General features: G+C 47.1%; 1 protein-coding gene across 3 annotated transcripts in view; it reads right to left on the bottom strand.

Moving 5' to 3' along the window:
* bbs4 (Bardet-Biedl syndrome 4) overlaps positions 1 to 17572 on the bottom strand; it is a 63086-nt gene extending 45514 nt beyond the window's left edge. For 2 of the 3 annotated variants that reach the window (XM_048520571.2, XM_059640130.1), the window contains exons 1-5: positions 17467 to 17572; positions 14405 to 14503; positions 13501 to 13543; positions 8089 to 8168; positions 6545 to 6608 (exon numbers count right to left, since the gene is read on the bottom strand). In XM_048520571.2, the coding sequence (XP_048376528.1) occupies positions 6545 to 6608; positions 8089 to 8168; positions 13501 to 13543; positions 14405 to 14428 (211 nt within the window). In that variant the 5' untranslated portion in view covers positions 14429 to 14503; positions 17467 to 17572. Of the gene's footprint in view, positions 1 to 6544; positions 6609 to 8088; positions 8169 to 13500; positions 13544 to 14404; positions 14504 to 15781; positions 15963 to 17466 lie in introns of all 3 variants that reach the window. The other variant, XM_048520569.2, reaches the window with a different exon arrangement.

The raw sequence follows: 17572 nt of genomic DNA, 5'->3' as shown, positions 1-17572 counted from the left end.
GGGAATGATGAGGTTGGAGGCTGTGGGTGGGTAGTCACCTGAGTTGATGAGGTGCGGATGGTTTGGGAGATGATGGTTTGGTGCTTGGGAGTGGGGTCATGATCAAGGGGGGCGGTAGGAGGAGATATCAGAGAGTTGGTGCCTGGCCTCGGCAATGTACAGGTCAGTGCACCATACTACAACTGCCCCTCCCTTGTCCGTGGGTTTTATGGTGAGGTTGGGATTGGAGCAGAGGGCTGCACGTTCTGTGGGGGAAGAGGTTGGAGTGGGTGAGAGGGGTGGGTGGTTGAGGCGAATGATGTCACGATGGCAGTTGGAGTTGAAGAGGTTGAAGGAGGGTAGGAGGCCCTGGGGTGGTGTCCAGGAGGTGAGGGTGTGTTGGAGGCGGGAGAAAGGGTCAGTAGGGGGACTCTTGACCTGCCCATCCTCCCTGGACTGACTTACCCCTCCCTAACTCATCACATACACTCACCTTTACTGGCTCCATCCCGCCTCTTTGACCTGTCTGTCTCCTCTCCACCTATCTTCTCCTCTATTCATCTTCCATCTGCCATCCCCTCTCTCCCTATTTATTTCAGAATGCCCTTCCCCTCCCCCATTTCTGAAGAAGGGTCTCGGCCCAAAACGTCAGCTTTTCTGCTCCCAGCTTGGCCTGCTGTGTTCATCCAGCTCTACACCTTATTATCTCAGATTCTCCAGCATCTGCAGCTCCTACTATCTCATTACTGCTTGGGTCTTCACCATTCTTTGACACCAGGTCCTTTGTGATCCCTTTCTCAGCTGTGGTGAGCAACCCAACTTCCTGCAGAATCCTAGATAACAAAGTGTGAAGCTGATGAACACAGAAGGCCCAGCAGCATCTCAGGAGCACAAAAGCTGACATTTTGGGCCTAGACCCTTCAGAATCCTCCTCAGTTGCTCCTCAATGCCACCCTCTGCTGGACATTCTTCATCCTGTCGAGCATGACATCCTGTGCAACCTCCTTCTCAGTCGCTTTAGTCACTGCTTGTCACTCTGAAAAAGACCCATTTCTTCCTAAACTTTCGTCTCCTGTCTATCAACCAGTTCTCTGTCCATGTCAGTACACCATCCCCAATCTTAAGCGCTCTTCAAATCTTGCAATTTCTTTAGCCAGAGGGTGATGAATCTGTGGGACTCATTGTTACAGAGGCTGCGGAAGCCAAGTCACTGAATGCATTTAAGTCAAATATGGATAGCTTCTTGAGCAATAAGGAGGATCAAGAGAAGGCAGAAGAATGGGGTTAAGAACCAATCAGGAGCATAAATCAAAAAGCGAAGAAGACGCGATGGATCAAAGGCCTATTTCTGAACCTATATTTTATGGTCAAATTTGAATTCAATAACAAATCTGGATTAACATAAAATAAAGTAAGAGTTGCAGATGCCAGAGTCAGAGACAACAGGGTGGAGCTGGAGGAACGCAGCAGGCAAAGCAGCATTACAGGAGCTGGAAAGCTGATGTTTTGGGTCGGGACCCTTCTTCAGAAATGGGGAGGGAGACAGGAGCTCAGAAATAAGTAGAGAGAGGAGGGGTGGGGCTGGGGAAGGTAGGTGGGATGGTGACAGATGAGTGCAGGTAGGCAGCGGTGGAGATTGATCAGTGAGTTGGGAGAAGCGGATAGGTGAGACAGAAGATGGACAGGTTGGTTCAAGTCAAGGAGGTAGGGATGAGAGGGACAGTTGGTCATGGGATAAAGCAGGGGATGGGGAGATTCTAAAACTGGTAAAATCCACATTTAGCCATTGGGCTGTCGGCTCCCAGGGCGGAATAGGAGGTGCTGCACTTCCAGTTTGCGGGTGGCATCATTGTGTGACTAGAGGACGCCCAGGACAGATATGTCACCCAGGGCGTGGGAGGGGGAATTAAAATGGTTCGTGACCAGAAGGTGTTGTTGTTTGTCGCAAACACAGCACAGATGCTCTACAAAACATCACTTCTGCCATTGACGCCGTGACCCCACCCACTGCCAACATCACTGACACTAACATCACTGACGACATCACTAACGCCGCCCCGACATGCAGCTCCAGCCCAGCCACCAGCTCTACATCCAGCTCCAGCCCCAAGCCCTGCTAGGTATGCACCATTTCCCCAAACCTCCCTCTCACTGAGGACGAACAGTCTGTCCTCAGTAAAGGGCTCACCTTCATTCCCCTGTGCCCACACAATGATTTCTGTTCACTTTTGGACGTCAAATACTTTTCCCATTGCCCCCATGCCTTTTTCTTTCACCACAAGTCTAATCCACCCTCTACAGACCCCTTCTCCCACCTCCAACACATGTATCCTCCTGGACACCACCTCAAGGCCTTCCACCCTCCCTCAACATCTTCATCCCCAACTGCTGTCATGACATCGATCGCCTCAACCTGTCCACCCCTCTCACCCACTCCAACTTCTCCCTGACACAGCATGCAGCCCTCAGCTCCCTTCACTCCAACCCTAATCTCACTATCAAAACCACAGATAAGGGAGGTACAGAAGTGGTATGGCAGACTGACCTTTACATAGCCAAGGCCAGGCGCCAACTCTCTGACACTTCCTCCTACCGCCCCCTCGACTATGACCCCACCCCGACCACCAAAACATCATCTCTCAAGCCATTCACAACCTCATCACTTCCCACCCAAAGCCTCCAACCTCATCAGTCCCAAACTCCACACCACCCGTTTCTATCTCCTTCACAAAATCCACAACCTGACTGTCTCCACCTACTCACAGTCTGTCTGCTCCTGCCCCACTGAACTTATCTCCGGTTTCCTTGACTCTTCTTTGTTCCTCCAGTCCAGGAACTCCCCACCTACATCCAGAATATCACCTACGCCCAGGACACCACCCACGCCCTCCACCTCTGCCAAGACTTCCAATTCCCTGATCCTCAATACCTCATCTTCACTATGGACATCCAATCCCTGTAAACTTGTATCCCCCATGTGGATGGCCAAAAAGCCCTTTCGTTCTTCCACTCCCGCAGACCCAACAAGTTCCCTCCATCGACATCCTCATCTGCTTAACCGAACTCATCCTTACCCGTGCCAACTTCTCCTTTAACTCCTCCCACTTCCTACAGGCCATGGGCACCTGCAGGGGCCCAAGCTATACCTGCTTCTTCGTGGATGCATGGAACAGTCCATCTTCTGCTGCAGCACTGGCACAAGCCCCCACCTCTCCCTCCAAGACATTGTCAACTGTATCGGTGCTGCCTCATGCTCCCACAAGGAGCTTGAACAGCTCATAAACTTCACTAACACCTTTCACCCCAACCTCAAATTCACCTGGTGAATCTCCAATACCTCCATCTCCTTCCTGGACCACTCTGTCTCCATCTCTGGTGAAAGCCTCAAAAACAACAATTATTTCAAGCCCACCGACTCACACAACTACCTTGACTATAACTCCTCTTGCCCACCTTACTGAAAGAATGCAATCCCCTACTCCCAACTCTTCTGCTTCCACAGTGTCTGCTCCCAAGATGGGGCATTCCACTCCCGCATATCCTAGATGTGCTCCAATTTCAAGAACAGCAACTAACCCCCTTCGGTGGTCAAAAATGCCCTCAACTGCATCGCTTATGTTAACCTCACCTCTGCCCTCATATCCCATTCCCCCAACAAAAATAAAGACAGAACCTCCCTTGTCCTCACATAACACCCCATGAATTTCCACATCCAACATATCATTATACGCCACTTCCGCCACCTGCAATCGACCCCACAACCAAAGACGGGTTTTCCTCCCCACCCCAATCTGCCTTTCGTAGGGACTGCTCTCTCCATGACTCCCTCATCTGCTCCACTAACCCCACCGCAGGGAGTGCTATACCTGTCCCTACACACCCTCCCGACTCACCCCCCCTCAAGGCACAAAACAAACCTTCCACATTAGACAGGGCTTCACCTGTACATCTGTCAATGTGGTCTACTACATCCACTGCTCCTGATGTAGCCTCCTCTACATCGATGAGACCAAGCGGAGGCTCAGACACCATTTTATACAGCATCTGCGCTCTGTTCGCAATAAATGACAATACCTTCTGGTCATGAACCATTTTAACTCCGCCTGCCACTCCCTGGCTGGCTTATGCATCCTGGGCCTCACAATGTCACCATCCACAAATGAGAGGAGCAGTGCCTCAGGAACCTACAGCCAGATGGTCTAAATTTGAATTTTATCAGTTTCAAAATCTCTCCACTCTCAGCATCATCCCATAACCAAACCTCCCTCTCATCCCTGCCTCCTTTTCCAGACATCTTCTCTCCCACCTATTCACCCCTCCCACCTCATGGACCAATCTCCCTTTTCCCCCTCCCCACTTCTGGAGAACGGTCCCGACCGGAAATGCCAACTTTCCTGCTCCTCTGATGCTGCCTGGCCTGCTGTGCTCCTCCAGCTCCACGCTGTGTTATCTCTGGATTAAAATAAAAGATGGCTTCATGGCAAAAATGTAACCATTGTCAACTGTCTGTAAAAAACTATACTGTTCACTAAGGTAAGTGAAGGTAATCAGGTATCCTTAACCTGGTCTGGCCTACATATAATTCCAGACTTACAGCAATGTGGCTGATTCTTAATTGCCCTTTGAAATAGTGTAGCAAGCCAGTCAGTTCCAGGACAATTACGGACAGGCAATAAATGCTGGGCTAGCCATCAGTCCTGTTTCACTGGGATAACACTGGGAATCAAGTCCTGCCATTACCAAAGTTGTCCATAAAGTTAAAAACTTTATTAAAATACACAAAGTCCCCAATTTGCCAATTAGATCAGCTCAGTTAAACTGAAAATGCTGATCAGATTTCTGCACTTAAAAAGAACTGGAATTCAATAAAATGTATTAGAATCTACTTAGATCTACTATTAGAATATTATGTCAACAGCTCTTAGTTGTTTAGCTGTGATTAGAATCTACTTATATTCTAATCATAGCTAAACAACTAAGAGCTGTTTACATATAATTCTAATAATTGAAACTCTAACCCTGTCTACAAACATAAAAAAATTGGTTTTACAGGTGAGGGGGAAAGAAAAAGTACTGGGGAAACTTTTTAATAGCACCATTCCTCAGGATTTGATGGAGGAGTTCCTTTTGTTTCCCAAGTCCTTTGGTTCTATGATCTTTTCCAATGAGTGCTTTCACTTCTTCACAGGTGGCATTGAGTAACTGGTTCACAAATTAAGTCTTTGATTTTCAGGTTAAAAGCAACAGCTTGCAGTAACTGGTGAGAGAAAACAGCCGAATTCAACTCTGCCCCCTTCACCTCCATCGCAGGAATCCGAAAAAAACCTTCCACGTCAGACAAAGGTTCACCTGCACATTTGCCAATGTGGCTTCCTCTACATCAGTGAGGTCAAGCAGAGGCTCGGAGACCACTTTGTGGAGCACCCGCATTCTTTTCGCGACTAACAACAACTCCTTCCAGTCACGAACCACTTCAATTCCCCGTCCCACTCCCACCCCCTGGGTGACATGTCCATCCTGGGCCCTCTCCAGGGTCACAATGACTCCACCCGGAGCAGCACCTCATATTCCACCTTGGGAGTCTACAACCCAATGCTCTCAATGTGGACTTTACAAGTTTCAAAATCTTGCCCCCACCAGCTTCATCTCATGACCAACCATCCCTCTCACTCTCGTCTCCCCGACCTGACACAACCTGTCCATCTTCCCTCCCACCTATCCACTCCCCCCACCTCACTGACCAATCCCCACCACTGCCTTCCTGCGCTCACCTATCACCATTCCACCTACCTTTCCGAGCTCCATCCCTCCTCTCTATTTATTTCAGAGCTCCCTTCCCCCTCCCCCATTTCTGAAGAACAGTCCTGACCCAAAGCCTTCCTGCTCCTCTGATGCTGCCTGGCCTGCTGTGCTCCTCCAGCTCCTCACTGTGTTATATCTGAATCCAGGTATTTCTTTTTATGAGAGAATACCACCTGCCCTCCCGGAGATCCTAATCTTTACTTACAAGCTGACCAATCAGAGAGTTATCATCAGGCTGGTAACCTTTGGCATCCGCAACAGGTGACAATTCTACAAACCAATCAAGTACTTGTTGCTGGCCAAATCTCACTTTTACATATGTGCTGCCTTCTTTTATATTTTGCGCAGTGATTGCAAAGCAGGTGTGTAAATTCTTTGTGGGTTATAGAACATAGAACAGTACAGCACAGAACAGGCCCTTCAGCCCATAATGTTGTGCCGACAAAATGTTATGTTTCAGAGTCTTTTTTTAAAACAAGGTACAGCAATTCTTTCCTCAGTCCTTTGTTCTAAACATTCCTTTTCCCAATTCAGTCCTGAATCAAAACTAAAGTAAAAGACACTGTCTTTTCATAGTAAGGTCCATATCCTGTGAATAAATAACAAAAACTACAAAGCATTGCTCTCAAATTTTCTTTTCTAGTACCACTCCATATCAACCCCACCATTTCCCCCCACCCAGCTCCGAATACAATTAGTCTCAAAACATACTAGTATTCCATAAGGTTCCCAGCATCATTCTGAAAACTGTTTTTGATCTCACCTTGTACATACACAGCATATTCACACATCCCATGGGTCTCCTGCAGCTGTTCTTTGATTATTGCCTGGAAAACAATTCACAGCAATTGTTGATGCTCTTTTAAAGCAAACCCATGATACAAGGGGGCTCACTATTCCAGCAGCAATATAAAATCATCACAACAGCACTCACTGCTGACTCATGGTGGAAACACTTTTCTTGCACAGGGACAGGCAAAAATAACATCACAACACCAACACCGTTGACTCTTAAAAAGCAGATATACCACATAAACCCAGTAGGTTCCCGAATCTTCGATGATCACATCATCTTCTCACGAAAACCAAACCCCTCCCCAGATCCATCTGCTTTGTACCCAATCCCCTCCACCCCTCTGGGTCTCCCAACATCAACATCCCTGGATCCCACAGCATCTACATCCTCATCCCCATCCACACCTCTATGGGTTCCCCAGCATCATTGCCCTCAGGATCCATGCCCCACCATCCTAGGTCTCCACCCTAAACTGTGGGTACTCCAACTTCACCTCATTTAATGAGGTGAAATGCCTAATACTCGAGGGCTTGCAATTAAGGTGAGGGGGGGTAAAGGTCAAAGGAGATGTGAGGGGCAAGTTTTTTTTACACAAAGGGTGGTAGGAGTCTGGAACACGCTACCAGGGGTGGTGGTGGAGGCACAAACAATCAGGGCATTTAAGAGACTTTTAGATAAGCACGTGAATATATGAAGAATCTAGGGATATGGGCCAAGGGCATGCAGAAGGGATGAATCTAATTTGGTGTCACAATCGCACAGCATTCTGGGCCATACAGCCTTTTCCTGAGCTGTACTGTTCCATGTATCAACGTGGGAGGCTGGAACCCTCTCACAGTTGTATAAAGTCAGAAGTCACACAACACCAGTCCAACAGGTTTATTTGAAATAATAAGCCTTTGGAGCACAGCCCCTTTGTCAGGTGCAGTGAGAGAAAAGAACACATAGACACACAAGAGTTTATAGGCAGAGAGATCAAGGGCTGAGAGATCAGAAGATCACATAACTAGTGTGAGTGGAGTTTGATACAATCACCTTAATAAATTGTGATGGTCTCTCTACCTTTATCAGTCCGTACAGTTTTGAGTTATTTATTACTTATTACCCTTGGCAGGCAAGTCTTATATCTATTATTCCAGTCACTTAGTTTGTCTCCAGCACCACCTTATTTTTAATTTTTTTGAAATTATCTCTATGCCTCATTTAATCATATAGGTCATCCATTCGCTGGTTATTCAGCTGTTGACACTTTACGCACCATCTAACACACTTGGTCATCTGCAGAGACTTACTATGTGACGCTCCACTCACACCAGTTGTGTAATCTTTTGATCTCTCTGCTCTTGTTCAACCCAGTCCAACAGCGGCACCTCCACATCACAGTTCTGTAAAGCTTTGTGCCTTAAATACTTGGTTCCGTTTTGTTCACGTAAAATTTTCCTCCGGCTAGGAGATTTGAACATTTGAAGCAGCATGCACCTGTGTCCGTGGCAGCAAACTTGTATGCTCACCTTGCAGGTTTCATAGTCCTTTCTGATATAATGTAAATGTATCAGCCAGTTCCGCCTTTCCAAGATGGGAAGTTCTGGTACTATACAGAGCAAAACAGAACAACAAACAACATTCAGTGATCGATAACAAAGCATCTTTCTCGACACATCCTCTCCCTTCGCAATCACTACTTCTTTACCTTATTGATCAACAATTCATTCAGAAAGTAGAAGTCGAAGAAGAATTGAGAAACTCAATTTAATTGTGAATATACATTTGGTTTGTAATATTGGCTTCGTCGGAGGCTCACTGATGATGTTACCTAGAATGGTGACGAAACATCTGAAAACGAACCTTCCAGCTCAGCGAGCAAACTCACATCCAGAACTTCAACCTGAGCTACAAATCTTCTCAAAACTCGCTGTGAATATACAGTACAGAACGAAGATATCTTATCATACAGTTGTAAAATTATTATTTGTATAGCATATCAATATGGTGAAGCAAAAAGGCTGCTCCCACATACAGCATGATGCAGCTCATCTTTGTGTAAATTATTAAAGCATAGAATAAAGAAACTAGGTGATAGATGTTTGCTCTGAAGCCATAATGAAGCTCAATTCCTGAGAACACACACATCCTGTGTCACCAAGGCTGTCTACTGCATTGACCAATATTAGCTTATATTAGCTTTACTTGCTGGTTACAAGGGTCCTCTCCAAACTGCCTTTATCCTGTCACTAAGTTCAGGACAAAGTAATTGATTTGACTGTTCACAGATGCTTCGAAGACAGTAAACACACTGCTGCAAGAGGTACACTGACTGTCAATTATTCAACACGAGAGGCAAAGAAATGAAAACATGAAAGTTACCCTCCTCCCTCCGGACCAACCTCAGGGAATCTCTCTCCCATTGCAACTCTCTTGCAATCTCTTCGGCCTTGAAACTGCTCGACCATGTCCTGAAGCAAACCAGGTACCACAGCCACATCACCTTCCTCAGCACCTGCCTACGGAACCAGATCATCCCCAAGGGACTACAGTCTACATTTCAGCCTTCCCAATTTGGTCCCAACCGTGACCACCTCTACACCCAGAATATTCAGACCCTTCAGAAGCATTTCTCCCTGCGAGTTCTGAAACAGACACTCGCAGCCATGCGCCGGCACCTCCACACACTGCAATCCAGCCTGCCCCAGACCTGCAAAGGACCTCTGCTGTTTTTCATCCTCCGCAGTATCCACAGACTGAACACCCAGTTCCACTCAGCTTTACTGGACACCAAAAATCGTAAGTAAAACCAACTCACGGGCCCCTGCCACCCACAAGAGGATTCCTGCGCCTCCCAAATCCCGAGTCTGTCCCTGCCCCTCCCCCACCATGCACCCGCCGCCATTGACCATGAGGACACGGCCGGAGACCCCACCGATGACGTCACATCCGCCTCCGCCGGCCACAGAACTTCCGGAACCGCTGCTGCAGTCACCACCTCCACGTCCAGGTACAACACCCCACACACTACCCTCACCGCAGCTGCAGCCGCCCACCCCCATCCTCCAACCTCCGACGGAACCCCGCCCATGGCCGACGCCGGCGAAACCCCGCCCACGGCCGACGCCGGCGAAACCCCGCCCACGGCCGACGGAACCCCGCCCACGGCCGACGACCTAATCGCTCCGCCCACAACCTCCACAGCCAGCAACCCCAGAGGAGACAGCCACACTGAGCCCTGCCACATCTTCACCATCCCCCCAGACCTCCCACTGACTGAGGACGAACGGTCAGTCCTTAGCAAGGGGCTCACCTTTGTCCCCCTACAACCACACATCAACGAATACCAGTCACGGTTGGAGAAAGAGCAGTTTTTCCGCCGTCTTCGCCTCCATGCCTACTTCTTCAACCGGGAACCCAACCCTCCTTCCACTGACCCCTTTACCCGCTTCCAACACAAGTCCTCCTCCTGGACACCACCCCCAGGCCTCCTACCCTCCCTCGACCTCTTCATCTCCAACTGCCATCGAGACATTAACCGCCTCAACCTCTCCACCCCTCTCACCCACTCCAACCTCTCCCCCGCAGAACGGGCAGCCCTCCGCTCCAACCCCAACCTCACCATCAAACCCGCAGACAAGAGTGGCGCAGTGGTAGTATGGCGCACTGACCTCTACATCGCCGAGGCCAGACGCCAACTCTCCGACACCACCTCCTACCGCCTCCTCGATCATGACCCTTCACCCGAGCACCAAACCATCATCTCCAACACCATTCACGACCTCATCACCTCAGGGGACCTCCCAGCCACAGCCTCCAACCTCATTGTTCCCCAACCCCGCACGGCCCGTTTCTATCTCCTTCCCAGAATCCACAAACCTGCCTGCCCTGGTCGACCCATCGTCTCAGCCTGCTCCTGCCCCACCGAACTCATCTCCACCTATCTGGACTCCATTTTCTCCCCTTTGGTCCAGGAACTCCCTACCTACGTCCGTGACACCACCCACGCCCTCCACCTCCTCCAGGACTTCCAATTCCATGGCCCCCAACACCTCATATTCACCATGGACGTCCAGTCCCTGTACACCTGCATTCCGCATGGAGATGGCCTCAAGGCCCTCCGCTTCTTCCTATCCCGCAGGCCCGACCAGTCCCCCTCCACCGACACTCTCATCCGCCTAGCTGAACTCGTCCTCACACTCAACAACTTCTCTTATGACTCCTCCCACTTCCTACAGACTAAGGGGGTGGCCATGGGCACCCGCATGGGCCCCAGCTATGCCTGCCTCTTTGTCGGTTACGTGGAACAGTCCCTCTTCCGCACCTACACAGGCCCCAAACCCCACCTCTTCCTCCGGTACATTGATGACTGTATCGGCGCCACCTCTTGCTCCCCAGAGGAGCTCGAACAGTTCATCCACTTCACCAACACCTTCCACCCCAACCTTCAGTTCACCTGGGCCATCTCCAGCACATCCCTCACCTTCCTGGACCTCTCAGTCTCCATCTCAGGCAACCAGCTTGTAACTGATGTCCATTTCAAGCCCACCGACTCCCACAGTTACCTAGAATACACCTCCTCCCACCCACCCTCCTGCAAAAATTCCATCCCCTATTCCCAATTCCTCCGCCTCCGCCGATCTGCTCCCACGATAAGACATTCCACTCCCGCACATCCCAGATGTCCAAGTTAAGGACCGCAACTTTCCCCCCACAGTGATCGAGAACGCCCTTGACCGCGTCTCCCGTATTTCCCGCAACACATCCCTCACACCCCGCCCCCGCCACGACCGCCCCAAGAGGATCCCCCTCGTTCTCACACACCACCCTACCAACCTCCGGATACAACGCATTATCCTCCGACACTTCCGCCATTTACAATCCGACCCCACCACCCAAGACATTTTTCCATCCCCTCCCCTGTCAGCTTTCCGGAGAGACCACTCTCTCCGTGACTCCCTTGTTCGCTCCACACTGCCCTCCAACCCCACCACAGCCGGCACCTTCCCCTGCAACCGCAGGAAATGCTACACCTGTCCCCACACCTCCTCCCTCACCCCCATCCCAGGCCCCAAGATGACATTCCACATTAAGCAGAGGTTCACCTGCACATCTGCCAATGTGGTATACTGCATCCACTGTACCCGGTGCGGCTTCCTCTACATTGGGGAAACCAAGCGGAGGCTTGGGGTCCGCTTTGCAGAACACCTCCGCTCAGTTCGCAACAAACAACTGCACCTCCCAGTCGCCAACCATTTCCACTCCCCCTCCCATTCTCTAGATGACATGTCCATCATGGGCCTCCTGCAGTGCCACAATGATGCCACCCGAAGGTTGCAGGAACAGCAACTCATATTCCGCCTGGGAACCCTGCAGCCACATGGTATCAATGTGGACTTCACCAGTTTCAAAATCTCCCCTTCCCCTGCTGCATCCCTAAACCAGCCCAGTTCGTCCCCTCCCCCCACTGCACCACACAACCAGCCCAGCTCTTCCCCCCCACCCACTGCATCCCAAAACTAGTCCAACCTGTCTCTGCCTCCCTAACCGGTTCGTCCTCTCACCCATCCCTTCCTCCCATCCCAAGCCGCACCCCCAGCTACCTACTAACCTCATCCCACCTCCTTGACCTGTCCGTCTTCCCTGGACTGACCTATCCCCTCCCTACCTCCCCACCTACACTCTCTCCACCTATCTTCTTTACTCTCCATCTTCGGTCCGCCTCCCCCTCTCTCCCTATTTATTCCAGTTCCCTCTCCCCATCCCCCTCTCTGATGAAGGGTCTAGATCCGAAACGTCAGCTTTTGTGCTCCTGAGATGCTGCTTGGCCTGCTGTGTTCATCCAGCCTCACATTTTATTATCTTGGAATTCTCCAGCATCTGCAGTTCCCATTATATCTAAGAAATGAAAACAAACTTGTATGTGCATAAAATGCTCACACCTTCAAGTGCTGACAGACAGAAATGAGTTAATGACCAGATCATCTGTTTCGATTTAGTTGCTGAAGGATGAAATGCTGGTTACCTTGCACTTTTTCAAACAGTATCACAGCACTTTTAAATTCATTTGCACTAAACTAAAATTAAGTCATTTATGGTCCCACTTATCTAGCTGCTTATGAAGTAATAATCTGATCATCTCAAAACTATTTAATTGGAAATTTGGGTTGAAATGAAGTTCCATTTTTGGAATAGAACAGAGGCTACTATTTCAAAAAATACAGCAGAAGCAGAGTGCCAACACCTAACTTTGCTGGTTACGATAGTGTGCAACTCAATGATGACGGAGATTTAGTCTTGATTATACGCTTTCAGATATCCATAGGGGGAAGTTGTACTTACTGTGTAGCCATGGCTTAATTCCTAACATCACAGGATAAGCAAGATAAGACTATCAGATATTGATGCTCATTCTCAGTTATTTAAAAAGCACAGAATATATTTTGCGACTAATGCATTTTCTCTGAGCATATAAGCCAGCTAGAACACAGGTTAAAATCAATGTCTGTGCTGAATTAGTTGATATTTTCCTGAGCAATAGCAAGAAGCATTAATAGCATGTGGCCTCATCATTTAGGAAGGGGAATTTGTCTGGATTCCTATTCCTGATTATTATCTAGTTATTCCTTTCAGAGAGCATCCATGAAATGATAATTGGTAAAGACAGGATTTCATTGGCTACTACAAAATCATGAACAATAGACCTACAACTATTTAATTTCAAATTACAAATGTGAAGAACATTCACTTGGTTAAACTGGCAGAGCTTTAGTCCATCACAAATCATTGATTTTAGGGCAAAAACATAAGAAAAGCAATGAAGTGTCTCCAAAACCCCCACATACACTCCAGCACACACCGATATAACTCAAAGAAAGTTAGCACGTACACACTAACATGTTCAAATACCTACATGAAAGGAAAAAGTCCTAATTCCTCACCTTTCCTTGTTTGTGATTTTCGAACATTGGTACACTGTACCACCTGGAAAAAATAAAACCAGACACACAGAAGGTAAACTGCAAAATCCACTTTCTATATCATCAAACAGACAAACATTCAGTCAAGCAAGGCAAAACTATTACCAATGTAATTTTCACTCAATTCCTTTCTAAATTATGTGTTCAACAATGTGAGAGAAGCCAAAAGAACGTTGCAGAAGTGAGGCACTCAATGTTCCCATCGAATACATGAAGGGCAGATGCAGCATAGGGTTCAATATATAGTAAAATTTTGTGTGCTCTTAAAGCTGAAAGTAAATCCTTCTCCACTCTTTTGAACTAAAATTAAATGGAAAGTAAAATTCCCTCAACACTGTCCCCATCAAACACGCCTAGGACAGATACAGCAATGAGTTAGATACACAGTAAGGTTCCCTCTGTCCAATCAACGTAGAAAAAAACTCTTATGCAGTAGAGGATCCAGACCCAAAATGTCAGCTTTCCTGTACCTCTGATGCTGCTGGGCTGCTGTGTTCATCCAGCTCTATACCTTGTTATTTCAGATTCTCCAGCATTGGCAATTCCTTCTATCTCTTATGCAGCACTTTTCTTTTCTTCCTGTTCCATTGATCTAGATTTCTTCAGTTGTTCTATATCCAATTTGGCATTGATCAAACAGGAAGAAGCATCATTCACACCCAAACCTGAGAGAGGATTTTAATTGCTGTCACACTGTTTTCATTAACTTCACGTTTAAAAAAAATGCTTTTCACTGCTGCATGTGGCCCACAACTGCAGCTACAGCAGCACTACATGAAGGCACAGCCACACCCCAAGTGGTGCTGTATAGGGGCACAGCCACAAGATAAACTTTGAACGTGCTTTTAGATTTTCTGTTACTCACCAATTCTTTCCCCAAATCCGACATTTTCTCATGCGTAATGATGACAGCAGCTAATGATTTCAGGCATACGCAGGCTTTCAGTCATCAAACATAGTCTGACTATACAAAAATAAAATGACATTCAGAAGCCCAGTACAGAGAAAACCTGTGAGTTTTGACTTACCCTTGTCCCTGTTTCCCACCTCTGCAAGATTTTCAACTTAGCAACAAATAACAAAAGAGCTGGCATGGACTTGACACAAAGAAAGATTGTATGCGAAAATTACTCCATGACTGTAATCACATGACATACAGAATGTCAAATTTCAAAGTAAGTTTCAAACAATTTATACTACACAAGAAAAAAGTGCTGGCTGGTTTGCATTTCCCAAACAAAAGTTCACCAAGGTTCCTGAAACTGCGCTTTCCAAACCCACAACCGCTCCATGTAGAAGGAATAGTTTCTCTCCAATCCTCTCACCATCCTGACTTGGAAATATATTTCCACTCTGTCACCAGTGCTGAGACAAAATTCAAGAACTCTCTTCATCGTAGCATTGTGGCTGTTCATACACCAAACTGACTGCAGTGTGTCAAGGTGGTTACTTGCAACTATCTTGTCGAGGGTAATTAGGGATAAATGCTGACATAGGCAGAAATAACCACATCCCATGAACGAAAAGAAATCTCAACCAGAGTTTACATGCCAAACGACCTGAACTCTTTTCTTATTCAATACAAATTGTTCTTCCTTTTGAAATTTAATATTGTTGCAATTCTGTTATGCTGAGTGCGAGGTAAAAAATTTCATCTGTATGTCTTTTATTCGGCAATTCCTAGGTTCTGTATTACAGAGCAGATATTCATAATGTTTGAAACGCCGCAGCAGATCTTAGGGGGAATGCTTCCCGTCCATATATCACAGAGCTGCTCAAGACAGTGGTGCTTTTAGACAATATTTCTGATCAGAAATTATTACATTAACATCTTCCATTTGATTCTGTTAAAGCAATAGACAATAGTGTGGGTTCAGTCTATTAGGTAACACTGTAGAAAAGTTTATGAACACAGACATAAATCTATGCCCATCAGTCCATACTTTCATTCAATTATGAACTAGCAGACCTAAAATTAAAATAGCATTCTTCAAAATATAACTACTCATCCAAATTAGCTAACCAATCTAATTTTTTTTTGATGAATCAGTTACCACGAATATTCAGCCAACGCCTAATCAAAAATCTCCATCAATGACAAAGTACTGAAAGAGCCTATGCAAAATGGAACTGAGCCAAACTGACTAGTAAAAGTACCACATTCAGTTTCTATTGCTATTTTGCCCCTCCAAGTCATGACTGTAGTCAGAATGTTTGAAGAGGCATTCCCACTCCTACTTACTATTCAGCAGTCTCTAGCCGGGATATCTGGACTTTGGGTAAGGGCAGCACTGTGGTTTAACTGTGATGCACTCCCGAATCAACAATTACTGAATCATCAAACATAGACATGCCTCTCAATCTAACAAGATGTTGATGTTTGGAACTCTCTTCCATGAATAGCAGTGGAACCACCCAACTTTCTGAAAAAGAAATAGACCAAATAACAAGTGACCAGATGACAAGCTAAAGTCTGTCCTAAAGATTCCTTTGGCCTGTCAGTTAGCAACATGTAGGTGTCATACTCTTCGCTGAGTTAGAAGACCATGGGTTCAGCACTCCCTTCAACACACTTTAGACTAAGGTACACAATGGAGTACTAAGTTTGATAAGGTGTCACACATTAGGCTACTTTAAAAAGATAAGGGCCCATAGTATTAGGGACAATGTATTAGCGAAGATAAAGAATTGGCTAATAAATAAAGACAGAAAGTTGGGATAAGGGAGCATTTTCAGGATGGCAATGAATAGAGTGCCACAGCAATCTGTGCCAGGACCACAATTCCCAATCTGTATTGATGAATTGTTTGAGGAAAGTGAACAAACTACTGCAAAGTTTGCACATTACATTGAAGTAGGTAGGATGGCAAGTAGTGAGAATGACACAAAAAGTCTGCAGAGGTATATGGACACATTATGTGAGCGTGCAAAATCTTGGCCAATAGAATGTCATGTGGGAAAATGTGAAGTTATGCACTCTGCCAGGAAGAACAGAAAAGCTCAGTATGGCTCAAATGGAGAAAGACTGCAGACCATTGAAGCACAAAGGGATTGGGAAGTCCTCTTGCGTGGATTACAAAAATGCTGGTTTCCAACTTCAGAAGATAATAGGGAAGGAAAAATGGACACTGAGCTGTATTTTGAAAGGAATGGAGTATAATAATTGAGAGGCCTTGCTACAAGTACGCAAGGCACTTGTCAGACCAAGACTGGAATAACGTGAACAGTTTTGGTCCCCTTTTCCATGAAAAATTCACTGGTCTCGGATGCAGTGTACCAGGCTGATAATAAAGCGAGGTTGAGTAAGTTGGATCTGTTCTCATTACAATTCAAAACAATTAGACAATCTTATTGATGAAACATGCTGGAAGTCTCGAGCACCAAAGAGCATAATCTCAGAGTAAAGGATCATCCAATTAAGGCAGAAACAATAAGGAATTTCTTTTTTCAAGAGTGGAATGAAACTGTGGTTATTCTTTAGTGCAAAGGACTATAGTGTTTGAGACGTTAAGTATATTTAAGGCAAGGATGAACTTTTTGAATCAAGAGTTATGGGGAAAAGGCTGGTTAAGTGGAATTGTGAACTATTTGAGCAGCCACAATCTCATCGAATGGCACTGCAGACTAGATGGGCCAAATGACCCACTTCTGCTTCTTGGCCGCACCGAATGGTCAGCACTGGGGATGCTCCGCGCACTCCCTTGGGGTCGGTGTAAAAGCAGCCGAGACCGGTCTGATATCAGCCCATTCGCTGACCTGGGATCTTTCTATACCCCGCTGCCACCTCCCGCGCTGGGTGACCGCCCGCCGTTACCGGGGCAACGCACCGCGACCCGGCCACAACAACGACGACGACGTGCTCCACTTTCCCGCCCCACATTCAAAATGGCCAAGCTCAGTCCCCTATCTCCCCTCCCAATCACCCACCCCAAGGTGGGTATTTATTCCCGGGTAGGGACTCTTGTCTCAGCATTCAATCCTTCCCTCCTCTCTCTCCGCCATCTTCACGCTGAACATCCGGGGAGGCCGTGAC

Source organism: Stegostoma tigrinum, chromosome 36 (assembly GCF_030684315.1).
Source record: "Stegostoma tigrinum isolate sSteTig4 chromosome 36, sSteTig4.hap1, whole genome shotgun sequence".
NCBI classification, from domain to species: domain Eukaryota; kingdom Metazoa; phylum Chordata; class Chondrichthyes; order Orectolobiformes; family Stegostomatidae; genus Stegostoma; species Stegostoma tigrinum.
Note: the sequence above shows the minus strand (reverse complement) of the source record. Positions and strands in the feature narration are given on the sequence as shown.